Raw genomic sequence first — 27526 nt, forward strand, 5'->3', positions numbered from 1 at the left:
ATTGGCTGTAGGAGGTTGTGGTTCAAGACGTAAGGACGCCCCCGACATGACTGCTGTGGAAATAGCGCGTTATGAGCATAGGAAAGCCTTACTCATACAGCGCACACGGAGAGAGAGGTCTCCATAGCTGTGTCATCAGCGTGCAGGAGGCTCAGCTGAGAGAATGAACCCCTCCACAGCCAGTAAATGACCCCACCCAGCTGGTCTCTGCTGTCCTCATCCGAAACCTCCCCTCTCTCTCTCTCTCTCTGTCTCTGTCTTTCCACCTCTCACTAACATCATCAGCATGGCTCGCACCACAACTGAGAGACATGGAAGCAATTATAGCAGCAGGCACGGGAACATACAGGATGAAGTCAAATCTGAGCAACCTAAGAAAATCAAGGCTCTGCCTCTGTGTTAGCATGCCAGGGTACTGATTCATGTTATGAAAAGAAACCTCCAATCAACGTCTCGTACAAGGACAATGTGGGATTTGAGCATCTGTTGGTTAAAGCGCCAAAGTGATAGAAATAACCCTGATGATGTCATGAGGGTTATCAACTTGGGAGCCTTCAGATTTTCAGCAGAAAGCCTGCATGACAAAGTGTGGACGTAGAGTTTGAAAGACGTGGGTGTTCACCAGTGCAGCCTCTGCTGCATTGACTTATTTAAATCTGCAAGTACTCCACCTTTATGGAAGTGCAAACAACAATCAGGTGCTCTTATGTACATGAATAATAATTCCTCCTGTTCATATTAGTTAGTAAAAGATGCACTTCCATTGTAAGTGATGGAGGATAAAATCCGCCCAGTCCATGTTCTGTTCTATCCATCCATGCCTTCTTCCTTTCTTCCATTTCCTGTACCCGCCTATGCTTATCAGGGTCGCGGGGGGCTGGAGCCAATCCCAGTTGACATTGGGTGAGAGGTGTGGTACACCCTGGACAAGTCCCCAGTTTATCACAAGGCTGACAGAGACAATCAACCATTCACATGTTCTATTCTATAAATAAATGTTTGAATGACCGGTACCAACAGGAGGAACGATTACTGGAAATGTGTAAAGGGTCGGCTGAAGCTCCCCTCGGCTTCACAGAGCTGTCCAACCTACAACTTCACTCTAAAAACCCACTCCACGCATCCTGTTCAGCACCGGACAGCACGCAAACACAGTTAAGCAACTAGCTGGTAAAGAGATATTCCTCTCTGGAGTTGGCATAGACCAAAAAACAGAGTTAAAAAGAGAGTGAATACTGAATTAAGGAAATTCAAATGAATGATAATGTTGCTTCTTAACTGCTAAATGTGTAAAAAAAAGCAGCTATTTCACTATATCAATTTAAAAGGTGATGATATGTCAATGAGTGCTGTTTTAGGATGGGCTTAAAAAATAATTTGAATACAAAATACTATTTAAAAAAAAAAGCAAAACAACACTATAGGTTTCAATTCAGGGATAACCCAACATCCACAACCAACCAGATGATTCATCAGCCCTTTTCACAGGTTTTTGTTCATTTTCATGGTGCTTAATTTCCAAATATAACATAGGCAATGCCCAACAAAGACTTATGAAAGCACCATGCAACAACATCATATCCGATAACAAGTTAAAGTGTGATTTAACGTCTGTTCCAACGAAGTTTGGAAGTCTCATTCATACGGAAAATGGCTTGAACTGCACTGCCAATAAGAAAAGCGTATCAATTTGAGAACTTATGGTATGCTTTGAACGTAGTAAACAGTAATATAAAATAAACCAATTTCAACCCGATTCGTAGTTAATAGGCTAAAATTCCAAGGCCAATGATATGGTCATTTAAATCACTGTTTCCTTTCTGGATCCACACCAGCGGCTCTGATTCTCACGAGATCCGTGTAATTACTTCTAAATCCAGATGATAATTTTTCTTAACTTCTCACAGAACTCATCCAACATTTCTTCTGATCCTCCCATCTTCCAGTGCTTTTTCATTTTTTCTCATTTTTTTTTTCCTCTAGCCTTCCGCCCAGGCAGAGGTCATTATCGTTCACATCACATGGGGTATTACAGGACGACAAGGTATTTCTTCCAAGAGCTGCTCAACTCCTCAGTGGCGTTGGTTCGGCCAGATCCTGATGAGCTGAGGTGGGTCCGTCCAAAAAAGCTGGACGCGCCCATGACAGCGGCCCCTCTGGGAATCCACCCCTCCTTGTTGTTACCCGTAGAAACCAGTGTATTAACATACACAAGTTCACTCAAATGTTCCGGGTTGTCCATGTCCCCTGGTTGCAGGGTTGGGACAGTGGGGGGGCCGCTGTGGATTTATACAGCAGATATCCTGTATGTGCATTTATGTGTGAGTCAAAGTGAGAGAGACAGACTGAGGGACGGGGGGCTGTGTTGTAAAAAAAAAGGGAACTTTCTGCCTTAACAGCTCCCGTACCTAGGCAGAACGCACGCAGAGGCCTGTTCCAAGTCGCTAATAGAAACCAGACACACGGCGTATGAGGAGTGAGGCTTTCACTGCACGGCTCCAGAGGGAGTCACTGGAGGAGTGACGGAGGAGAGGAGGAGGTGGTCTGCCTGAGATGGGAGCGTTACCTCCCTGTATTTGTATTGGAGATTTCTCCATCAACTGGCAAAGACGCCGCACTACCGACTGATAAGGGGGAAGCCAGCATAGCACTTAACTGAGATAATTCTTTAAAACTGAGCCTTGCTGTATATGTGAGAAAACACTCTGCCGCTTGACGTCTTATTGATTTGGATTAAGGGAACTAACTGCAACCACATGCACACACACACACACACACACAGATAACCACCCAGCTTCAACTCTGAACTCACTGACAGCGCACTGAAACGTATCCAGCACCGTGTTAGAAGATAAACATGCAGAGAGAAAATGTGAAAAGTTGAGGATGGTGTAATAGCGTGTTCTTTTTTAATAAGACAAACTGTGTCTGAAATGGGAATGGAGGGGGAAGAATTGGAGTACTTGTGTAATTTGGGACACTGGGACTTCAGATCCGATGATTCATCATCATCATCATCATCATCATTTTGTGAATCAGATGTTTTCTCAAGACCACCAGACCTTATAACCTCCTCACAGCTGCTTCTCCTCCTCTCTCCTCTCAGATAGAAAGCTTTCCTCTGCATCACATTTTCTATTACCGTCCCTCTCTCCTTGCCTGGAGAGAATCCACGCCGATCACGTGTGAGACATGAGGTCTTTTCCTGCCTGCTTGTACCGTTCATCAAGGGTCAGGCACAGCGAGTACTAGTCAGTGGGAACACGCTGATAAACGCTGCCTTATTTAGAATCACAGTCGGGAGACGGCTTGAGTCACAAGGCAACGGACGCACAAGATCTCCCGAGAGAATTCATTAGGGGGAGTGAATCAGCATTTTAGCACAAACATTAGGTGTTGCTGTTTATGCTGAGAAGTCTTTGTGTGAGATAGGTTTTTACCATGAATGGTCAATTCCTCCTCAAAGTGAGACATTTAGTCTCCAGGTGGTGGTGATGAATCAGCCCTCAGAACGGTGCTGTCACTTCCTGAGACTTAGAAACTGGAAACTTAATGGTAAAATTTATTTTACTTTCAATAAAAATGTGGAGGGGGGAAGACACAGCAAAGCCTCAGATCTGACTGAGTCAGTCATTAATGTTTTATAGTGTCAAAAAACATTTGAATTCTTTATTTATTGAAGCTATTAGCAGTTTCCAGGAGCACACTGCAACTGTAAAAATACCTTCTCCTCCTCCTTTACTCTTGGATTCAGCCCATCCAATTTCTTTCTCCTATTTCTTCATCTCCTTCTTACCCCACATAAAGTCCTGCAGGGGGTCTGTCGCTCCCAGGTGCTTCGACAGATTCCCCATTGAAGCTTTTCCCCTCAACATAGCAACAGACCGAAGAGGTACAAGAGTTAAAGCTTCACTCACGATTTTGTAATTCATCGTTTAAAGCTGTTTTGCTGATGGTGTGGCGCTAATTAAAATGATGATTAACAGGAACGATTATTTAATTTGTCTTGACACACTCGATTAACTTCAAGGCAGCTATGATCACATTTTTTTAAAATAATATAATTGTAAAAAATGACAAAAGGGATCACCTGCACCTCTCCTCGACTTTACAAAGCTTCATAATGAATTGGTAGAGACCAAAACAAGAGCTAAAAGACAGTAAATATACAGGTCTTACATTCATCAAGTGCCCAAATCCACGACTCCAAATGTATGATAATGTTTCTCCTTAATGGCCGGATGTGTAAATAAGCAACTTGTTCGCCATGTGAACTCAAAAGTTAGACGATTCGACGTTCAAATGTGAAACAGTGACTGCAGGTCGGAGTATTCCCAAGTCTGTCCCAGATGTATGCAAATTAGAAGCGGGAAATTTCATGCATATGTATCCGATCTGCACTCTTCCCCTTAAGAAAAAAATGTTGTGGAAATCTTGGTTAAATAAGAGAGAGAGAGAGATTAAGAGCCATTTTCTGGCTCGTCGCAGTGATTTTTTGTTTTTTTGTTTGTTTGGATATGTGTGATACAAAGCTCTCCTCTCCTGTGGTAGGTTTATAGGAAGTCAGCTACTGGCAAGATAATGTTTTCCTGTTGTTTTCCACCTGGGTGTTCCACTATTGGAAATGAGTTTTTAGTGAAGTAGGAAGTGAAGCTCTGCTCTTTAAAATGTATATTTTGTCATTTTCCCCACAGGGTAGACGCCACTGCTGCTCCAGTGTGTAGGTGGTCCATTACTAAGCTGTAAGCTGTGTTATATTACACGGCTGTTACGTGTGGTCAGTAAAAATGCATTTTGTCAATGCATTAAATATAATTACAGCACTATTACGTAAATGGCAGATTAAAGTGGGTATGGTTGTCATGATTTAAAAAATTAATGCAGTGTTTGTTATAGCCTCAGGTTGTATACGGAGACGTCAATGCATTCGGCGCAGCAACACATGACGTTAAATAAGCTGTTAAATGTGTCTCTTTCCCTTTGTACGGCAGGCAATTCATCAGCTGCACCATAACACAACATTCCTCAAGACAAACGCAGGAAGACTGGGATTGTTTGACCTCAGTACTTGGCTGTGTGGCAACAAGGCATTCTCCTAATACTGTTCCACTGATAAAACATGCCAAGATCATCCCAATTAATGTGATATCCACGAATTAGGGTAATGGAGGAGGAGCCTTGTGCTTGGGGATGTGGGTTTGGATGAATCTACTTTTCCTGAGCAAAATAAAAGCTGGAGGATGGAAAAGCTATTTTTAGTCCACAGCAGGCTTGGTTTGAATTATGGATTCCTTATAGACAGGAGAGTAGTCGTACAAGCTGTAGCAGATTCAGTATTAACAACTGTCCCAAAAGCAAAACGGCCTACTAAAAAAGATTTTCCATGGAGAGGTTCCAGAGCCAGATGCATCAGCAATAAAAATACTTGCCTGGATTTTTTCTCCCCTATTGGTTATTGTTTGAATTTCACTGATGATTTTAAAACTACATGTTCATGTCATACATGATTCTCTGCTGCTTAAAACATCTGTCTGTGTATTTAAAAGCCCATATCATCACAGAACAAATACTTTAAGAGCACAGGTGGAGATCTGGTGGGGATCCCTCTTGGATATTTAACATTATGAACCTGTGATGTGTCCGATTTCAAGTGGAGGGAAACAACCTGCAGTTGAACCGCAATAATACCGCTGACCTCGCACCCTTTCATTAGAGAAGACACTTCCTCTCAGCACTGTTTGCTTGTGTGCATGCTTTGGTTTGTTTGGGATGTAACCCTATCCATGCAGAGGACATGCTACGTGCCAAGTCCTCTCTAACGCCTTCATCAGTGTTGACCCCGACTGAAAAGCTGATATTACCATGCCAATCATTTCCCAGGACCCCTTGGTCCTGTGCCTACATAAGGGGAGAGGCATATTTTAACAGGATTTGACCTTGCTGTGTCTGGTACATTAGCTAGATGACAGAATACCTTTCTGCATGCCGCATCACATGGGCTGATACCACTAATGCACCGATCATAAACCTCTGATGGCTTCTATATAAGGCTGCGCAAGTGTGCATGACACCTCGGTGGTCTGGACTGCATTAACATCAACATTGACTTATAAGGAGGAGCAGTGGTAGATTAAGGGGAGTCAGGGGTGGGTGTAACATTTTAATGGCCATTGTGACTCACCACCCCAAACATTGTTTTTAATGTTTACAGAAGGTGACACAGCTGAAGTATGGTACATTCTTTTTAGACCTCCACAGGTCAGCACACTAAGCGCGGTCTGAACAGGACATAACACACAATACAGCAGGAAGTAGTCAGACGAGAGATTTAGAGTGGGAATAAATGTGAGTCACCAGAACACAACATGTTACATTTTTGGGCGCTAGTCGCATGATTCTGTGGAAGGTGATGTCAGACTGACGGTCTGATCCTTTTTAAAAAGAAATTCCAAATAAGTTTGTGGATCCCCTGAGTTAAACTGACCATAGGTGTGAATGTGAGCGTGAATGGTCGTCTCTGTCCACCAGAGCTGGTGACTTATCTGGCGTGTACTCCGCCTCTTGCCTAATTTAAGCTGGAATTGGCTCCGTGAATTGTGGACATGAATTCAACCCATCAGGATAAACTGTAACTACTTTGGCGATCGCTTCACGTTCACCATGTAGCGCCGCCATCAGGTCAAAATTGTAACTTTGCTTTGGTTTATTAAGGAATACTTGCAAAACTAAGAGTCTCAGCTGTACTTTTCATTTATGTTATCGAAGCTCACGCCCTAAACTGAGCTGGTAAACATTAATCCTGTAAACATCAGCATGTCACTGTCGTCACTGTCGTCACTGTGAAGATTTTAGCATGCTGATATCAACCAATCACGACCGTGCATCAGTGATATATGTGAGCTTCCACCGCAGGAAGGAAGAGACAACTTGAACATGTTAACCACGAACATTCAGGAAACTATGAAAATGCGTTACACCCACAGATGTTTCAGATGATACATGACGTGACAGTAAATGTAAAGACCCTCCTTTTGTTTTCCAAGAGGAGACATTATGGGAAACCTTTGTTTCTGCAGTTAGCCGTCATTGTCGTCCCATCAATCTCGTCTAGAAATGTCTCTGGAGGAAATACGTGTCGCCATTCGGCTGATGAAGTGTCGAAAGTCACCGTTGATGGTGTTTTGTCTACTGGTGCCATCAACCATTCATTATCATGAGACTTCTAAAGTGGAGCTGCCAAAGGCCCTTTTAAGGGTGGCATGCCCTCTTCAATCAGGCATCTAATACAGATTTGTGCGCGCCTAAAACAGCAGTGGTTGATTCTGTCATGCTATTCTTGCAACAATAACACGAGGCTGTAGGAATAAAAAGAAAGAAAATGTTGGTGTTATCTATACTCGTCTATTTTCACTCTGAGCGCAGTTTGTTTTTGTCATGGGAAGCCGGGGTGCGTCTATTTCCACATGCATTGTGTCAAACATGTTAAGGCCAAGGGAGTGGGTGTGGGAAAGCAACAGCAGCAAATTGAAGGGAATGTGTGAATGGTTATATATGTGTGTGTGTGTGTATATATTTACACGTGAACCAATACCCCGAGGCTCTCCAGTGATCACACTGATTCACTGCCCTCTCCTGCTGTACCCCCTGATACACACATTTTTACAGCCGCATTCCTTCACTCCGAGGCCCGGCGGCGGCCTCAACAGCACGCCCGCCCCAATAGCAAAACACAGGAGGAGGTCAGGGGGGCACGCCATTACTCCGAGAGACAAATAGGCCATCCAAATAAAACACGACACCCTGAACACGGGATCCGAATGCATCGAGTGGCTGTGCACACACGTCTTGTTTCAATGTCATCTTTCGACCGACGCATTCCTGTTCACAAGTTTTCACAATGACTCAGTTTTGGAATCATAACCCTCTGCAGTTTATTTGTTGTTCTTTCATTCAAGTGACCTGCAAATATTGCCTCCTGTGATCAGCTCAGAGTGTTACCAGGTTTATGTTTCACTGCTGATTCTGGTATTTAAGAGGATTTTCTTATAAGCTGACCTCGTGCCATTTTTCTTTTTTTTTTCCAGCCGGGCGCTTGCATCTCGTCTCGGTTCGACGGCGTGGACACTCTACCCCGGTGACCTCCCGTTAAGTGATGTCAAGCATTTTATGCCACCTCTTAAAAAGTTGTGTTTCTAAATAAACAAGTCCAGTGAAGTAGGACAGAGACTACGCACTACACTGGCTATAAATGCAAAGGAAAGGTGGAGGGGGGGTCAGTGTATAGCGAGGTAGCTGGGTCGTTTCCGATGCCCCCCCCTCAGAAGCTTGCATGCTGCTGCTTTACAGCTCTGCTCCCTCGGACTGATTAGCAGATGTACATAAAAACCACAACTGCTCATTTTCAAGCGTTTTTGTGGCTGCTTTAACAAGGCAACTAAACAATGGACACTGTTTGGATCATCTCGCTCCCCACACACGTTGTCTCAATTTGCATGGATTGACAGTAAAAGCTCACAAGAGGAAACCATAATGCAGAAGGGCGGGTGAACTTGCCATGTAAGGAGCCTCTGGGATGATTTCTCCTTCTAAAACAATCATATGATTCACTCAGCCACCACGTTGCTAAGAGCTTGTGTTGAAAACAATGGACAGTCCGCTCAGCAACGTAGGGCCGGCTCAGGACTTCCACCCGTTTATGACAAAGCTGTCATCCAGTATGCAATGTCTCAGCCTGGCTGGAGCAATCAGTAACACCTCAACACCCTTCCTCCTTGTACATGGGGAATGTTACAGAGCTGAGAGGGGAACACAAAGAGGATAGGGACTGAGTGTGCGTTCATGTATGCCGTGTTTTTGTGTTTGTGTGTGTAGCCGAGAAGAGAACTCGGTGAAACAGGAAGCCCAAGAAGGCTTTTACATTGGAGGAATTTCCTGTCTGTTAGATGTGTATCACTGCATTTCTACAGTTAAGGGGAGACGGAGGGAGGGGAAGAAGGAGGAGGAAGGAAAGTTTGCTCCGTGTGCTTTAAAGGCATTTGGAGACAGGTCTCAGGCTTAGCGTTAAGATCAGGGGCAGGTTTGAATCTAAGCCACAGTAGCTCATTCTTCTCAAAGACTCATATGATTGAGAGCTGACATCCGTTTTTTCTTCCTCACAACAGTATACCTCTCTGTTCAGAAATCACATTTTTCATCATTACCTTCAATTTCCTTCCTCAATAAGACATTTTTATCTGCGGTTAAGTGAATCCAAGACACACTACAACACACAAACATCACACACAAGTTGCCTGTTGTGGCCTTTATTTACTGTCTGTTCCCAAGTGGTAAAACTGTGTTTATTCTGTGACTAACAGGCACTAACAGTTGCCTGATGGCAGCTATCAGGGTGTCACACCGCCCCGCCCCCGAGATGAAGGTGGGGTGAGGGCCGGTGCCTCGGGGGTATAAAGATCATTTGGAAGAGGAATTTTAAAGGGATAGTTGTAATACTTTTATTGGATTTATATATCCGCTTTCTTCAGGCTTGTCTACACGGGAGGCGCTTTCATTCAAACGTCTCCACACTTTTATTTTTAATCATCAGCTGTCTGCACAGGCCACATCATGGCCTGCATGGCACTTGTGCTATCCGTGCATGGCTGCAAACCAAAGCATATTTTTAGGCTTTAATTCTATTTTTTTTTTCCCTTTTTACACGTGTAACTACAATGATTATGTAGTTGGGTGACCTACACCCAGTGCTCCACATCTGAACTCAGATGGAGGCCTGAACCTGCTGCTGAAACGGCTAACTGTACTCACTACTGTGTACGCACACATCGCTGAGTTTAATGAGGAGATTGATGCGACTTTCTTTTTTCTGTGTAGTAAATAAGAAGCTATCAGGTGGTTAGAAACAAGGGGGAAGCAGCTAGGTAACAAAATCTACCTAGAGCTTTTATTTTGTGTGTGATTTGTCGAGCATTTTGCACAAAATGTTCAACTTTTGGAGAGTTAAACCAGAGATGTTCAACATTTTGGGAAATGTTTGCTTTCTTGCAGAGAGTAAGATGTTGAAAGGTAACAGAATCCTCTTGCATGCACCTTTAAAGTTCATTGAATACAAAAATATTTGAGCTCAGAGCTTCTGTACGCATTGACAGTAAAGGTGACTTGACTTATGATGAACTGCGCTGCTTACATTGATTAAGAAGAAGTTAGACTGAGAAACCACTGATCTGACACCTTCATGTGATTATGGACTTCTGGTGCTGCTGTGTGTGTGTGTGTGTGTGTGTGTGTGTGTGTGTTCATATATGCCTAGCCTTGCTGAAGTGCTAATGTGCCAGGGCTATATTTAAAATAGTTGGCCAGCTGTGTAGAGTCCGGTGAAATGTTCTTTAAGTGTTTTGCTGCACTTCAGATCTGTTGCCATAGCGGCCAAGGGACGATGATGTCAAAGCAGAGGCATTGAAATAAAACCACACCCCCTTTTTTCAACTGAAGCTGGAGCGAGATGGAAAATACTGTTCAGTCAGCCAGGCCCAATTATGCATCACCGAAAGCAGAACAGGCCCTGGCCTCACACACAAAATATGGAGCAGGACACACTTGTAGACGCTGGCTCGCAGGTTTAAATTGCTACTGGGTGACACACATACAGATGTGTCTGATAGGAAAGGGCACTTGAAAGGAATATTTCTCTTATCTCTCCTGGTAAATACTGATCCTGTAATTGTCGGCGGATAGATAACATTAGTACTGTGCTGTCCACTCAGGGGCACACTAAAGAAGACAATGACTGATTCAAGTATTATCGATTTCAACACTGTTTGCTCTCCTCCCTCTGACTAACCTCGTAAGTGAGATCATCGGACTCACTCAGCAGATGACTACGACGGCCTCCCAGAGCTTCAGACTTTCAGAATATCCCCAAACATAAATCAAAGTGGCATAAGTTGACATACTATCATTTTAATTCACCAGTAAACATCGTCTCGTTTAATTTTTCAATACGACGGGGCTTTCTGGAAAACCCAGCCATGACATCACATGGAAAGTTTGGACTCCAAATAATTTTGATGGCTACACATATAATCTGTCTTTCTGTCAACCACGCCTTGAACTCTTGGCCCTGCTTCATCCGCAATCTCATCCCGTTGGACCTAAAAACAGAGTGAGAGAATGAGACCCCCATCCAGGATTAGAGCTTTGAACCATCAAGTGGCCCCAACAGCTGTGAAGTGGGCCCCCTCCAGACACTCTGGATTACTCCCATCGGTCTACAGTCAGACTTCACTCTCCGCGTCGAGGCGTTTCAGACCGGTTATAAATACGAGCAGCACTTCCCAGCAAGTTCATGTTGCTACTTCCACACAGCCAAATTTAGGCCCCTGTGTTCAATCCCCAAGGCTTCAAGTGAATCAGCTAAACCAACAGTCACTAATTCCAGCCGGCCGAGATAAGTTTATTAAAGGTCTCTTTTCAGTGAGTAGTTGCTTTTCACAGCCTGACCACTTTCCTCGGTCTCGTGTGACTCAGAGGCAGGGATACGAAATCTTCCCACACCCCCCCCAAAGAGCATCAGAGGACATCACATGCCCGAGATCAGATCAACGCTGTAATTAGGTCGAAATACATATGGATCACACACTGAGTTGCAAGGTTGTGCGATAAAGGTATAATTAGTGTGAAGTTGTGTAAATAAGTGTTGATTTATTATAGGAGATGCACATTTGGGAAGAAGCTGGTGCGGGGAATATTAAAACCTTGAGAACGCAGAAATACATTGTGGTTACTACTATTAATGCTCACACTGGAGGCAGATATTGTTTGAAAATGTAAAAGTTTCATTGACCTTCCTATCACCTATCAGACCTATCTCTGACAGAAACTCCACCTTCAAAAGCTCAAGATAACCGTGAGATAAAACTGAAAGCAGAATTTATGACCCTTTGTTTTTTTTCTTATTGTCCCTGATAGGAAAGTCTCTGAACTCAAAAGTGTAAAAGTGACCACATATCTACCACATTGGTAAATATAGATAGGTCAGTGGATGAGAGGAGCCCCCCTTCGACTTTCTTTTTTTTTTTTTTTTAGGGAATCACAGGCTCCTCCTCTTCCAAACTTTGTCACAGCTGTGGGAACTCCCTGCTCCATGTATCATGAGTAGGGGTAGGTGAGCAGAGAAGGCGTGGGCCCGGAGAGAGTCAGAGAGAGAGAGAGAGAGGAGCGAGGACGCAGAGAGGAGCTGACGGAGCATTAATGAGATACTGGCCGGTTAGAGTTACAGGGATGCAGTTTTAGCCATATTCCACCACTGCTTTCAGGCTTGATCTGTGGACTTGAAAAACGCCAATAAACTGGGGGCAGTTTCACCATTTTTGTTTTTTTTTTAAAACAAACTTTAGCGGATTAATTTATTCTCCAAAAATGGGCTTGGAACGATTTCGCGTAAAGACGCCGGGGATAGGAGCGCTGCTCGCCCGCTCTCTCCTTTGTATCATCGGGCTATTATTCACTTTTTCTCCGCCTGTCTGCGAGGCGTTCAACTTGGACGTGGAGAACCCAGCTGTTTACAGCGGACCTGAAGGGAGCTACTTCGGATATGCTGTTGACTTTTATTTGGCTGATTCTTCCAGGTGAGTTTCTTTAACACAGAAATCATTTTCCAATTTCTTTTTTTTTATAGTGAAAGAAAAAAAATCAGGCATGGGGCTGTTCAGCAACAAGCTCCAGTGAAGAAAAAAAAATCTGAAACATTTGTTTGTCATTTGATCTGGATACTTTTCAACAACCAGATGTACACAAATATGTTGCGTACAAACTTTCCATCGGTCCATATCTCATTTTTGTTGTGTGTGTGCCAAACTTCCGCACATTTACAACTCCCATGTTAAAGTTTCAGGGCAAGTTTCCAAAAAGGAAATATGAAATTCATCTGTGAGGATGTTGCTTCGGCTCTGACATTAAATGTGGGTTTTGTGTATATACTGTGATCTGTGGACACATGCTTTACGCGCAGCGCACACGCCCTCCGTGTGCACACAACTCGCTGTAATTGAATGTATTCTGGAAATTGCATTTGTTATCTGAATGAGTGCTGCTTAAATATAATAATGCAGATATAAAAGAGTGGCTATTTCATCATTTAAAAAAAGAATGGACCCAAACAAAGACCAGAACCTTTTGGACTCACCCTCAAATCCAAATCTTATTGCTCTACAAAATGACATTTCATTCTGACCTTTAATCTACTTTTGCCAGAAAAAGCCTGTTAAGTGCAACCTTCAGCAATCACTTCTTATTGGTCTGAAATGCTGCTGCTGCTGCTTGAGATGCTTGCTGGCTCTGTGGGGACCTGATCCCTGTGACACCCGGCATGCTGTGATTGTCTCAGCATTCTTCCTTAAGAGGTTTTGGCATCAGTCATTCTGAAGGTCTTAAACTCATGCATACATGCCTGTGGTCAGGTCTAATAGTGTGAGGGGGGAAATAATAGTGTGGGACATCCTGACTGTCCTAAAAAGATGCAGCCTTGTATATCAAAAAGCAGGCATGGGTTAATTTAACTGCTGACAGATTGCTGCATTTGTGTTGCTACCCATTCTGAACAATTTGGTGAGCCTTGGACCCAACCCTGTAATCGTAATAATCATTAACAAAAGGTTATGTGGCCGCAGTCAACATTTCACTCAGACATAATCATACTTCCTGGCTGAGTCTGTGTCTACTGAGCACCAGCGCTGTCTCGGCCCACTGTTCAACCAGCCAGCATGCTGGGATTTGAGAGAGGGCTTTGTGCCGAGTGGGACGCCAGCAGCAGCTCTCGTTTCCCTGTTTCTCCTCCCCACTTCCCTGTACGGCAGACACTCAGACATGGGGAGACTCCCCCCCCCCCCTCTTTCCTTCCCCTCACCCTAGCTGTCTCTTTTTAAAAGCCTCCTGCTATTGGTCTTCATTTCTCTCTGCCTGGGAAGCAGAGGCTCCAGGAGCAGTATGATTTAAGATGTGAGGCTTGAATGCATGGACCCCCTCTACTCTCTCCAACATCCCCCTCCTTATTTCCTCCTATGCTGATGTCATTCTGCGGGGCTTTTTTAATTCATCCATCCCGTAGACCTTCCCCCCACTGTCTAGCCTCTCTCCCCATCATCTCTCCTCGTCTCATTAAGTGTGAGACAGGGTAGACGTCATTTTTACTGATGACTTAATCTGAACTTTTCTGCAGCGGAGACGCCATGCTTATGGAGGAGGAGATGTTAAAGTGTAGCTTCCCCTACAAGCCGTGCTCCCTGTAATTTTCCTGTGGATGATATGTATCCAGAAGTCAAAATGTCAAACAAAACAAAGTACGAGAGAGCAGATTTAAGAACATGAGTCATTGCTTTATCTGCAGACCTCGTATATCTGCCACTTTTCATTCACAGATTCTTAGAAGCTGACACATCATGGAATGAGTTTTTGTTATCTCCTGTTTTTCGCTGTCACATCATCATCGCGCGCACTTTCGAGACACACAGGGAGCGGGGGAGTAGCTGGAATCCCGGGGTGGGGTCAGCTGAGGGTTGCACAAGGACTTTCTTCTCTTTAGGATGAGCTGCTGTTAGCCTGGCCCCGGGCCTAATGAGTAGAATTATTGCTGCTTTTCAGAAACTTGTGTTTATCACTGGTTGGATGAGATGGATGGCAGATGTACAGATGCAGAGATAAAGGATGGAGATAGTTCTCCCATCCATAAATGCCGCATGTCAGGCCTGCAAACACAAAGGGTTACTTTCTCCCACTGTGACGTACATCCCCAACAACGAGGTTCATATACACGAGTCTGTCATACCCTGCGGCCTCGCCTAATGAAATTAAGTTTGGACACTGGCAGACGGCCCACCATGGAAGAACGCCTGGGGATAGAGTCTGTGAACTGCATGTGACGGCTCTTGTCAGATACACACAGGAAGAGCAGGAGGATATATGGCCCCCTGTTGTGCGTGTGTGTTATTTCATGTTGAGCGAGGACCGACTCCTCACATGTACGCCGTTCCCCACGCATCTCCATCATAAGAAAGACTTCTAAAGCGGGGCCGACTTTTTCCTTAAACGCTTCATTATCAAACAACAATAACTGACTCCTCTTTGACTCTCCCTGGTGCCAGGCAGGGATAAGGGAGTGAATCGCACTGAGATAGGCCCAGTCAGAGGTCAGGTGCTGTAAATAATAACCAGACCCGTCCTGGAGTGTATGAAAGGCTCAGACGGCTCCTGGTTCCTGTTCACGAGAGAATGTTGTGCTTTTGAGAAAACATAAAACACCTTTTTTAGACTTTTGTAATAGCAGTGGGATTAAAGTTCCATTAAAAGACTATTTCCAGTGATAGAGGACGCTCTGATTGAGTAATATGTTCCAGCATGTGTTTCAGGGACGTGTCGGAGATGTGCATTAGCTCATGGATGGTTTGACCATGACGAGCACACAGCCGAGGTCAGCCGGTCCATGTAGGTCACTCTCCTGGAGTTTACCCTTTCAAACAGGGTTAGGGTTGAACTAATATTGACATTGGACCAGGTCTCTTTTGGCCACTAAAGCAGCGAGGTTTTTCTCTGTCTACACCGCGGTCCCTCTCCATATAAGATCAGTCTTATTTCTGTTTCATGTTTTCATTGGTGTCCTTTTCTAACGGACCTGTCTCTAAATCAAACCAGTAAGTGTTTGAGCTGCAGGAGCACAGCTTGTATATTTGGCCTGCCAAGCTTTTCTTCATCCAGGTTCTTGTCGTTGCGTGCAGACAATGGGGCCCTTTGTCTGACAGCAGAAATTGTTTACTGTTTTCCCATTTGAGGAGTTTTCACTGTGACTCATTTCTTTCTTAATTTATTGGCCTTCTGCGGAAAGCTGCTTTAATTCTCTGTTGTCAAACTTTGTACACACCTACCATAATCAGGCCAGTAGGTTGGGAACATTAGTGTCTGTTGCTGTAAAGGTCACTCCAGATATACTTTGGATGACTACACTGCAGTCTGTCTCAAACATAATGTGCCTGTCTAGCTTTTACTGCTCTGTTAGTGAAAGGAGGCTTTGAATAATGAGGAAGTGTGTGTGTGTGTTTCACTGGAAAAAGATGTCGGTGTGGATGATGACGATGGGTTTAAAGGGCCCGTGGACCGTGCTGTCACGTCTGCTGTGTTGAGTCGGGAATGCCCTGAGGACGTCATGTCTCCGTTGGAATGGAGTTGGCCATTGGTCAGGGTCGTCCTGACTCATACTTTGCTAGATTAAATCTCTGGCTCCCTGCAGGTCTGGTTTGTTTTAACCCCAGGTCACAAAATGACTCACATCCATGGTAACTTGATAAAAGCGATCCTTTATATAGCAATGAGAAAATGACGTCATTGCCCCGCTTGTGCATTATGAATTTCTACTGGCTGGAAGTCAAATTTAACATAAGAACTCATATTCGAGATGGAAATGAGACGTAATCTCTGACTCTGGATTGTGTGCGTGCACGCGTTTATTTGTATGCATGAATGTGTGGGTGCGGTTGGGGGTGGGGGGGTGCACGGACAAAGTGTTTCAACAGCTGCTTCACCCCCACATCACCACGTTTAATACAACAGTCTCTCTATCCTGAGGTGAGAGGACTGGACCCCCTGACGTGGGCATTGTGGAGAGGTGTGAACCACCAGCAGTTAAACTCCCTGCAGGAGGATTTTAGGGCAGTTGGACTGTGAAAGGGGAGTGAGAGGAGGAGGAGGGGTTGTATTTAGGGGTAGAGGTGGGGGTGGACAACAGTTTGGCACGAGAAAATGCATACGCGTTAGTACAAGTCATTTTCATTATGCAGGATGTTTCAGATTTCTCACTTGCCACGTGTGAAATGCTTTTTGCATGGTCGTGGTTTTCACAAAACAGCTGCTGTTTTACACACATTAACTGTAAAAGCGCCCATAAGGATGGCATAGAACAGACACGGAGTGGTTGCAGCCTCCTGAAAAGGTTGGAAGTAAAAACAACAATCACTAAACTCAGCTTGGTGTCGACTTTCTGATTCAGTTAACAGGCTAGTAACTCATATCCAGCTGCAGAATAGCATAAAATCTGTCGTAAAGTCTGAACTGTGAATTCGAATTGCCTTTGGATGTCCGTGCGTTTTTCCTGTGTGACAATAAACAACATTGTTTGGCTGCCTTGGCCGGCAGCACTTGTAATTTGCAGGCCACCTGTTGCCCAACACTATTATCCTTTTGAGGATACCAAGGAAATGGTTTTGTGGTGATCGTGGGATCAGATCCTCGACAGACTGGGCTGTTTATCTGATTAGCTCTGGTTGGTGGCGGGTTCAGATCTTAATGGCTTCCTTTCAAGTTCATCCCGGGATGCGGAAATGTCCAGAGATTGTTGTAAAAGATCTTACTTGCTGCAAGCCTGTAAAGCAACATACAGATTCTTTATCTGCCCCTGCGACTTTACAGTACCATCCGACCGTTAACAAAAAATGTGGCTTCAGCGCAGCACAGTAGACTCTCTGTAGTCAGCACACGCCATCTCAGCAGGCACTGCTACTCTCATCATCTTCGGGCTCCTGGACAGAAGCACTGAGAACATGTGCGTATGTGGTGTGTGAATAGACAGTCGTCCATATGGCAGACGTATGGACTCAAACAGCTTCTGTCTGGCCTTGGCTCTGAGAAGACGCGAGACTATTGGTATGGCTCCATGTGGTCTAGAGTAAGTCATCATCACACACTACGTGTGCTTCTCATCTCTGTCGTTCAGCCGATCTCACTCCCACGTCTGCTTTTTTTAGAGGTCGATATTGCAGTAATATGACATCATGCGACTGTTCATCTTCATTTGTTGAACATGTCACCTGACTGTCCGGCTCAATATTTCCACCCTCATCGATCCAGGCGACGATTAATTATGTCGGTGAAGCGATTCTCCAGAGTGGAAGGGGATGGAGATGTTTGTTGTGTTTTGGCATGCTCCGCTTCTCCCAGTGCTGGGAGAGAGAGAGCAGTGAAGGTCAAGTGCTGCCTCTGGCTCAGATTAGGTCACTGCATCTGAGTTCCTTTTTACTGATATGGAACCACTCCAGTGTTTAAGCATGTGTTGATAGCTCCGTGTAAACTCCATGGGTCACGTCCCATTTTTACCAAGGTGTTGGTGAGGTCTGAAGGCCACATTTTCCCACCACCACCTCTTTTCCACTTTGCATCTGTGCCACAGCATTCACAGAGCTGTGCGTTTATGACCGCAGATGGTGACTGCAGACGGCGCTGTCAGACTTTAACGAATGTGATTTTTTCTTTCTCACTCTTTCGTAGCTTAAAGTTGTTATAATAGTGTTCAAGTGACATCAGCTCCGCAGCTGGGATGGAAGACAATTAAATGTGGAATGGAGGGGAAAATGTTTGGGCTAAAAGGGTGTGGGGTAACAGAGGAATTTACCCTGTCACAGCCTCCTTCTCTAACCTCATCACAGACCTTATTAGCGACGGCTATGCACAATAGTGTCACATCAGCAAGTTCCAGCACTCTGCTTCACCCTTAATTTCTCAACCCCACATAAAGACGTGGTTACAGTCTGGCAATTATGGTGTGGTGAGAGATTTTTTTTATTTTTATTTAAATGTCCTCTGATTGCTTAGAGCGTCAACCGAGACAACCCGAGTCCTCGCTTACAGTGGAGCTGTTGTTTACACATTCCTCGCATGCAGCAGTAGCTTAATTAATGCTTAATTGTCAGCTGGGTGGTGGAGGTCATTAGTGGCTGCTGAATGGCAACTGGTGGCGTTGACTGTGCAAGACGTGGTGAAGCCGCTAATGCTTTTCATCCGTCTGCTCCCTTTACTGGGACATTGCTCGAGTTTTCTCTTGTCAGTGAAATGAGACAAATGAGAAAGTGAGGATTGGTTTAATTCTCCAGTAGCCAAAACATTTCAGCAAACATCACTAAAGATTGGTCATGGCTTTTTCAGATGCAACCTCAAGTTATGCCTGCTGTGATTCCTATCAGACCTGTGATAGTGCAGCTTTTAATCCCTTTGTCAACAGTCTTTTGTCTAGACTCCCTTTAGCCACAGTGGTTTGGACGCAACCTGATGAGTCTGTCCTTCAGCTGAACAGCTGAGGATCGCTCCCCCCACACCACCACCACCGCCACCACCACCAATTACATGCATTTGCATACCCATCCCAAGAGCTCTTCATACACTCCACCTACGTTTACGAAGGAATTGGTAATGCAGCACTCAAGCCGACTGCAGTTAGAGCTTCATTAAATGCTAATGATACAAAAGCTAAACCTTTTGAGCACCAGGCTGGAAGATAAGGTGCAGGGCGGGGAAATGCTAGTTTAGATCCAGACTGATCCTTGTCAGATAAAGACCCATTAAAATGCTAATTCGCCCTTATTTACAGTACTTTCAGATTGCTATCAATTCCTGACTGTGTGTGTGTGTGTGTGTGTGTGAATGTGTGTCGGCACATCAACGTGTATCTGCAAGGTAGTGGAAGCTCGCTCCAGCTGCCAACTTGCTGATTAAAGCATGATCTGCTTGTTTTGTTATTTCCTGTATTTTTTTTTCTTTTACTCTCTTTGAAAAGCTGCCACGGCCAGCTATGGCTGGCCTCTGTTCAGATCTGATTCAACAAAAAGATGCTGCGGCTTCCAGTTTCCTTGGCCCTCGTTAGTGTGTACATTTTCCTCTGACGGTGCTTGCACTCAGATTATTTCTAAAAGTTTTTTTGCACCAGAAACATCACATGATCTGTGGTTTTCTATCGGCCTTGAAACTTGCACCAACAGCCTCATTCCTCGGGTTAATCTTTTTTTTTTGTGTGTTGTTTGCTCGCGGGTGCTGATTTGTAGATGCACTGTACTTGTACAGGACAAATTAACAGAGTGTAGTTTGCCTATTTTAAATATTAACTTGCTGCTTGTGTGTGTGTGAGAGAGAGCATAGAGACGAGCGAGAGGGAGATCCTCGGCTGTCTCATCGTGAGAATCCCCGAGCAGGAATCCTCTCTGTGATTTAGATTATTGTACAGGTGGAGCTCTGCTGCTCTGCAGGGATATTCGCGTCTGCATATGCGGTCAGGAACTGTTTCTCTGCACTCCAAGTCGGGCTGGTTTGTTTCATTTTCTCTCTTCCAACACAAACCAGGAGTTTCTGCTCCACATTTGGAATTGGCACTTCTTTTACTGTATCTCTTCTGAGGTATTAAGACCGCAGTAACGGTGTGAGACTTAACTCATAACTTCTGCTCTGCGGCCTTCCCTTTGTTCTCCACCCAGGCCCCACGTCTGTTAGATTTTTTCCATAAAGCATCCCATAACTTTCTGCGTTTTCTCATCTAAGGTAATAGATAGGTTCAGTGGGATTAATTATCGTGAATCACAATGCCTTGGAACACTGTTTAACTGCCGTTTGACTCACACTGGCCCCCACGTCTTCCTTGCAGTTACCCTTTGTGTGAAGGATGTTCAGTTTAGCCAAAACGTAAATGTTCATGCACTATTGGAAGATCTGGTTCAGGAAAGGGTGGGCTCTTCCTGTTTTGGAACCCCCAAGACACCGTCTGGTCTCAATGGTCCCATGCCTCCTTTACCCACATCAATGCCAGCGACTGTGGCTGTGATGCTTGTCGGATCAAGTGGGTTGTGAGAATGAGGTAATGGCTAAGCCATCCACTTAAGACACATTATCTACTGGGCAGATTTTTTTTCCCCCCCAACTTCACCATGCCCAAATCTTTGGTTTTCCATTAACATATCATCACTCTCTGCCCTTTGTTCTTCCCTTTCATCTCTGATCCGACATGTTATTAGTCCTGTACTCACCTGTAATCTCACTGATTCTTTCAATGTCAGTCGAAGTGGTCGGCCGCTCTTCCTGTACTTGTACACTGTAACTCCAAGGCCATGGAAGTTAAGTGCCACAGCTGAAGAAACAAAGAGTGTGACTCCACTTAGCCTGTCTGCTTTTTTGTTTTCCTATTGAATCTGCCCCTCAGGGATTCATGTGTGACCGTGCGAGTGTTTGCCCTTTGTGTGTTTGACTGCGCAAGTGGAGCGAATGTGTCCGCGAGCATCCCGTGTACATATGTCATAGCAGCAGTTTCCCCCTGGTTGTATGGGATTATGTAAAACAGTGCTGCAACCTGTTAAAATGTTTTGCTTCTGAGTCAGAATACAGCTCGCTAAGCAGTAAAACGTGTGTACTGCATCGTGTTGAAAGCTGTCGGCTGGGAGGTCTGGAATGCAAATTTTTTAATTGAGGCCAGGTTAAGACCTAAAAACCTTTTCAGAAACGTTTTTTTTTAGGTTTATAAGAATCCTGTGGTTCGGTGAACTTGTAACATTAGATTTACAGCAAGTCGTCTCTCTTTCTGTCTCTGATTTGCAGTGCGAGCGTCCTGATAGGAGCTCCGAAGGCCAACACAAGGCAGGTTAACGTTACAGAAGGAGGAGCCGTCTTCTACTGCCCGTGGAGCCTCAGCCAAACAGATTGCCACACCATCGAGTTTGATACTGAAGGTAAGAATTAGGATAGAGCTATGGGGAAGGGCCTGACATCTGTACTGACTACTCAGCTGCCAAGATATTTTTTACTCTCCTGATATTTGTTTGGAAGACGAATGCTTTTCTAACTTAATGATTTTTTAATTATGCAATTCATCTTCGACTACCTGGTTTTCAGTGGAGCTGAGAAACCGAAGATGGTGTTCAAACTCTCCTAAAATGGCTGAGGTTTTCTGCTTGTATCTAGACTTTTGAAGCCACCCCTTTGCTCCCGTTGTCAGCAGCAGGCCTGGATCAGGCATCTATGTTCCACTCCGCTGAACCTTTGTTGGCTACGTTGGTTCCTGGATGTGGGATGATCCTTTTTCCTGTTTGTGTCCTCTATTTTTTTGGGCTGAAAAAGATAATGGCGTGCTGAAGAGGTTTTTTAAGGATACTCCTCCCTTCCTCTGGGTCATGTTTGTGTTCTCCTTCCCCAGAAGCTGTAAGGAGATAAGCTACCAATAAACAAATAGGTCAGACAAAGAAATGTCCTGTTTGTGTGACAGGTGAATCAGACACCACCGGTCCTGACAAAAGGGCTCCAGTTGAGTCAGAATGAGTTGAAGTGTTTTGGGAGACCATGAGGAAGTCTGTGAGGTTGACTAATGAATGGATTCATGTTTCAGTATGTTGACAGAGCACCCTTCAGCCTGTTTGGCACAATGTAGCGAGAGAGGTGAGGATGGGGGCAATCAAAGTAAAAAGGCAGTGTAGGTACGAGCTTTAAAAAAACATAGAGGGACAGTTACTGCAGCACTTTTGGCTTCATTCCCAAGAAATCAAAGCGTAGCATCGTGGGCCAACTCAGATTTACTGTCCATAATGCACGATTGGGAGAAATATTCCACTGAGTGTTTCACAAGCCTGGTTTAACAACATTCTTTTATTGGACACCGCTGCTTGGTACCCTTTGCTCCACTATTTTTGCACTGTTTTTCTTGCAACATAAAATGTGTTGCACATCCACGTTTGCTGGCTGGAGGCCACAGCGAGTGATGTCATGTGCAAGCAGCGAGGCCTCACGGTGAAGGAAGGTTAGTCCCCCCCTCCGGGTTTGTCCAGAGAATGTCCTTCATAATTTTTTTGAAGGTGCTTTTGAAGGAGCTGATTTGAGTCCCAGAGACGTGTTCTGACATCTGGATCATGGCAGAAACCCGCCGTACAGATGAGGAACACTCAATACACAGACATCTGCATGCAAATGTGGCTATGCCAAACAGCTGTTACATGGATGACATTTACTGCTGTAATTCATTTACTGTAGCTGTGACTGTCTTCTTCGCCAACCCTGATAGTAAAGGCAAGAGGAATAAAAAAAGACGTACAGTAATGATGGGTCTCCACTATGAATCCTTGAGTTAAGGGGTGCTGCTACACTTTATCTTCCACTAAATTAGCGCCACCTAGGATATTCCTATAACAAAGTGCTGTCATAGGTCCCCCTGTCTCTTGGTGTGTTTGAGCTCTGACCCACAGGCCACAGACCCTCTTAATTAGCCTAACTAATTAGGTCAAAGTGGCCAGAGACCCCCCTCCTATCCTACTTGCTCCTCCATTGAGATAAGAGCCTCTCTATGATCTAAGTAGTGGAAAGGGGAGAGAGGGGCACATACAGGATGGGAGGGAGGGAGGGAGGGTAAGAAGAAGGCCAGAGGGAGTGAGGGGAAGGAGGAAAGAGAAACCAGAGCCCTGTTCCTCCGCTCTGTCCCCCTCTGTTCTCCTGCTGTCGGTACTCCCACAGGAGAAGCTGATGTGATGAGTGAATCTGGCCATTTGTCTTCGACCCTATTGACACACACAAATACACACACACACACACACACACAATGAGAGGCTCTAACCCCACTAATGGCCGTCCTCTCACACACGGTTCAAAGGCGAGAGTGAGTGTATGGATGTACTCCAGACGCCCACGCTCCACCACTGGTCCCGGGAGAGACTGGGCCCGGGCACCATGTCCCATCAGCACACGGCGCTCACCACCCTCCCAGGGGGTGAGGACTTTTGGTCAGATGACATGTTGTTGTTGTGGCCACCCGTCTCTGGGTTACCGGCTATCGCCACATCTCCTCTGTTTTCATTCAAAGCATTTCACGTGACTCCGGCTGGCCGCCTTCAGTCGGCTCGCAGACAACAAACAGAACTTTTCATCACCCACGATAATGACACAGAACTAATGCCGTAACTAATGCTGCCATGAGAACTTTACTTAGCCTCTTTAGCTGTTTACATTGATGTGCTTCCTCTCTTTTACATGACATAACTGATCACAGTTGTGCTGTATGGATTACAAGAGTCCTTTTCCTGCACCTACTTCTGGTCGCCATAACTCAATCCAACACAGTCACTGTTCAACTCCTGCCTTTTCCTGGTGGCTTTGCACAGGCCCTATGCAAACAAAGCGCCCTGAGTTATGAAAATACTAAGAAGCTATATGCATTAAGAAAGGGTACCGTGCAGCTAAGGCAGATTAGTTAAAGTAACAAGCTCATAAGGAGCCGTTTGAAGTGCTGGTCATGTTATTGCCTGTATGGCTGAAGCACTTCTTTTCACACACAGACTTCTGACCACTTAACACACTGGGGGCAGGGCTGGCTGCTGTAGGGCCATGGTAAATAACGTTAGCGGGAAAGCCCAGTGATGGAGATTAAGCAGAAATACTGTTGGGTTATTAAAAAACTATAATCTCTCTGCTTACAGTCTTGGGTGAGGGTAAGCAGCACTCCCTGGAAGCAAAGAGAAAAAAAAAGGTTGCATAGACACGGAGACTTGGGCAAGTTAATGTAAGAAAAATGAATAGATGTAGATAATATTGAAAATGAAAACAGAGAAAGGGAGACAGAAGTGTGTGCCTAAACAGAGATGACTGAGAGGTTGCTATGAGGAAGCCGGGCCAGAGTGTGTATGTTTTCCTTGGACCCCAGCTCCTTCACTGTTTCCACAAAGACACGGAGCAGCTCCAGGCTGCCTAGTTGGCTGGGGAGAAAGACTTGGGGTGGAGAGGCCTGGATAGAGAGGCCTGCTTTCTTCACATTCAAATGGGTCATGATCTCCTGCATTATCTATCAGTGCTCAGTCCCCAAAGAGAGGCCGCTCTGCTCTTTTGCAACAGTTGCCTGTGGTTTGACAGAGTTCACAGGGGGAAATTAATCTACAGAACAATTTTCAGTTTTCCTATAGAATAGTCAGCTCCTTCTCATATGGCAGTGATGTGACCTCCTTGCCAAATCAATTTGTTTGCATTGCAATCTCCATTGCAGCACAGATGTAACATCTGTCTTCCAATAAAGTTGTGTTTAAACCTGACTCCCCGGACCATCTGTCATGTCACCTGGTGCTGTCAAAGCGTTGAAGTGGGAGATCAGCATTAGTGGACAGGTGGTCAAGCAGAGCAAAGGGTCAGTGAGGTTAAGCTAAGACCAGTCCAGTCCAAACCGGGCCGAGCAAAGAGAACTACCGTCTCCACAACAGTGGCGGAGTAGTAACCTTCTTTTGAAATTCTCACTCACATTCTCACCTGCTTTCTGCCAGCTGTCCAGATGTTTCCAAGGGTCTGGGAAGGGATGGCAGAATTCAGATGTTCAGGTTGAACCAAAAGAATGCATGTTTTGTTGTACTGCTGTTACTTATAGTCATATTTCTTTTGTGTTTTCCCAGGTGATCGCCCTGTCACCCTGAACGAAACACAATATCAGGGTGATTTCAAGTCCCACCAATGGTTCGGTGCCACCGTGCGTTCTCACAATGACACGATTCTGGTAAGGTGACCTTCTCTGAGATGATTTTGGGGGTTGGGGCATGTTAAGGACTAGAGTTTCAGCTCCGTGCCAGTGCACTCCACTGTCATGCTTGGCGTTGCTCTGGTCACATGGCTGTGAGTAATGTTCTACTCGGATTGATGGCTCACTCTGACGTCAGGGGGAATGTGTATGTTAGAAATTTGTCTCTCAGATTACCGTCTATTAAGTTGTTGTCATTGAGGTTCAATTTTCACCTCCAGTCTCGAGACACTGTAAAGAAACGTTTCGTGCTCCCCCCTTTGACATCAAAGCTGAGCCGCCTCTTGTTTGGTCTGATAGTAAGGGTTGTGACCTGGGTTGAGTTACGTGGTTACCCTGCTCCAGATGTACCACTGACCTCAGCCTGGGTCTCCTCCTGAGTTCACCAGGGTGTTGTTGCAACTGGAAAAACATCTCCTACCTTAAAAGCTCACCCCATTCATCACCACATCTTCTCCCTCCCCCTTTCTTCTCCGCCAATTCCCATCTCTCTCCACCTCTTCTTTATCTCAGGCTTGCGCCCCTCTCTATTCCTGGCGAACTGAGAAGGATGCCCGCCTTACTGACCCTACAGGAACCTGCTACCTCTCAATCTATAATTTCACTAGATTTGTGGAGTACGCTCCTTGCCGCACAGGTAACTCTCACCCCTCTTCAAATCTGACTGTAGCTTTAACGTTGATCATTTTATTCTCATAAACACAGCTTGTCTTGATGTGACCAGTGTCCTCTATGTGGCGATAGATAAGGGAAACTTTCATTGTTACATCAGTTAATTCATGTTGTGCTCGGCTCCTGTGTGTTTCAGAGATCAGTACTGAGGAGGGACAAGGTTACTGCCAAGGAGGATTCAGCGCTGACTTCACAACGGTAATAACTATGTTCCTGTTAGTGAGATTTCTGAAATAATCTCCCCCTTTTCATTGTAGTAGCTCACAGTTTTTATCTTTCAGGACGGCAAAGTGGTGTTGGGAGGGCCAGGCAGCTACTATTGGCAAGGTATGTAGGACATACCAACCAATCAACCATTTGAAAATCATAAATACTAAGCCTCAAAATAGAAGTTTATTTTAATTGGTCCTCTCTTTGATTTGGTTCCTTTGTCACTTTAGGTCAGGTGATCTCTGCAAGTAAGGAGGACATCATCAAAGCCTACTACCCAGGCTATTTTATACAGTCTGTTGAGAGACAGATCCAGACGAAACAAATTCGTTCCGTACATGATGACAGCTACCAAGGTAATAGAGGCTAAATCAGTCTTGCATATCTTAATTTGTTTGCCATGCGAGCGGAGGCTGATTTCTGTACTCCTGTCTTACAGGCTACTCTGTTGCTGTTGGGGAATTCAGTGGTGATCAGGTAGAAGGTAAGTCAGTAAAGTTGGGCATGTACCCACATATCTAATGTTAGATGAGGCATGCAGGAAGTAAAACACATGAGCAGTCACATATAATATCACTGCTGAAGTGAACATAAACTGAAGTCAGCTACAATATTTTACATGATTATTGAGCTGGAAATTTCGTCAATACCGGAATTCTCTTATCCCCCATGCTGAGCTTGACCTGTACTTTCTCCCTCTTAAATCTTTGTTTCATCTCTCTGTGCACCTCTCAGATTTTGTGGCCGGCGTTCCAAAAAAACAAAAGATGCTTTATGGTTCGGTAAGAAAGCTTAATCATCACTCTCATTTTGGTGATTTTTAGAACGAGAGGCCTGGGCTTTAGACTTGGGACAGATACAGGAAAGTAAAAGAAAGAAAACAGCCATGGTGATGTTGTCACAGTGGGAATTATTTTTGCAGTGAATTCCATACCAGAGACTGTGCTTATGTTAGACCATATAAAAAGATGTTCACCATATGTGGCTCCTGTGTTGCAGGTGTACATTCTGAACGGTACAGATCTGAGCACCATGATTGAATACAATGGCGAACAGGTGAGTCAGAGAGCCTCTGTCGCTGTCCTCTACTGAAAGCTCCTTCACGCTCCACTTCTTCTGTGTTTTCATTGCTCGGCTCCTCATGAGAGCTCTTAGTTTGCGGAGTCAGTGTAAGCAAAAATAATTTCCTTTACAGCGTTCTCTTTACTAGATTTTGCCCTCTTTCGTGGTTTGCTGTAAAGCCCAATTATTGAGGGGAAAGTGCAATGGCAATTTGGGCAAATGGTTCTGGGAATAGAAACGCACTGAGCTTGTTTAAAC

At 44.8% G+C, this 27526-nt stretch overlaps 1 protein-coding gene across 1 annotated transcript in view; it reads left to right on the forward strand.

Moving 5' to 3' along the window:
- The first annotated feature begins 12135 nt into the window (after positions 1 to 12135).
- itga5 (integrin, alpha 5 (fibronectin receptor, alpha polypeptide)) overlaps positions 12136 to 27526 on the forward strand; it is a 31193-nt gene continuing 15802 nt past the window's right edge. The window contains exons 1-10 of the mRNA XM_019273904.2: positions 12136 to 12623; positions 21388 to 21518; positions 25203 to 25303; positions 25838 to 25961; positions 26133 to 26194; positions 26278 to 26323; positions 26437 to 26562; positions 26646 to 26690; positions 26942 to 26988; positions 27206 to 27262. Of these exons, the coding sequence (XP_019129449.1) occupies positions 12415 to 12623; positions 21388 to 21518; positions 25203 to 25303; positions 25838 to 25961; positions 26133 to 26194; positions 26278 to 26323; positions 26437 to 26562; positions 26646 to 26690; positions 26942 to 26988; positions 27206 to 27262 (948 nt within the window). The 5' untranslated portion in view covers positions 12136 to 12414. The remainder of the gene's footprint in view (positions 12624 to 21387; positions 21519 to 25202; positions 25304 to 25837; positions 25962 to 26132; positions 26195 to 26277; positions 26324 to 26436; positions 26563 to 26645; positions 26691 to 26941; positions 26989 to 27205; positions 27263 to 27526) is intronic.

This window comes from Larimichthys crocea, chromosome XV (assembly GCF_000972845.2).
Source record: "Larimichthys crocea isolate SSNF chromosome XV, L_crocea_2.0, whole genome shotgun sequence".
Lineage (NCBI taxonomy): Eukaryota > Metazoa > Chordata > Actinopteri > Sciaenidae > Larimichthys > Larimichthys crocea.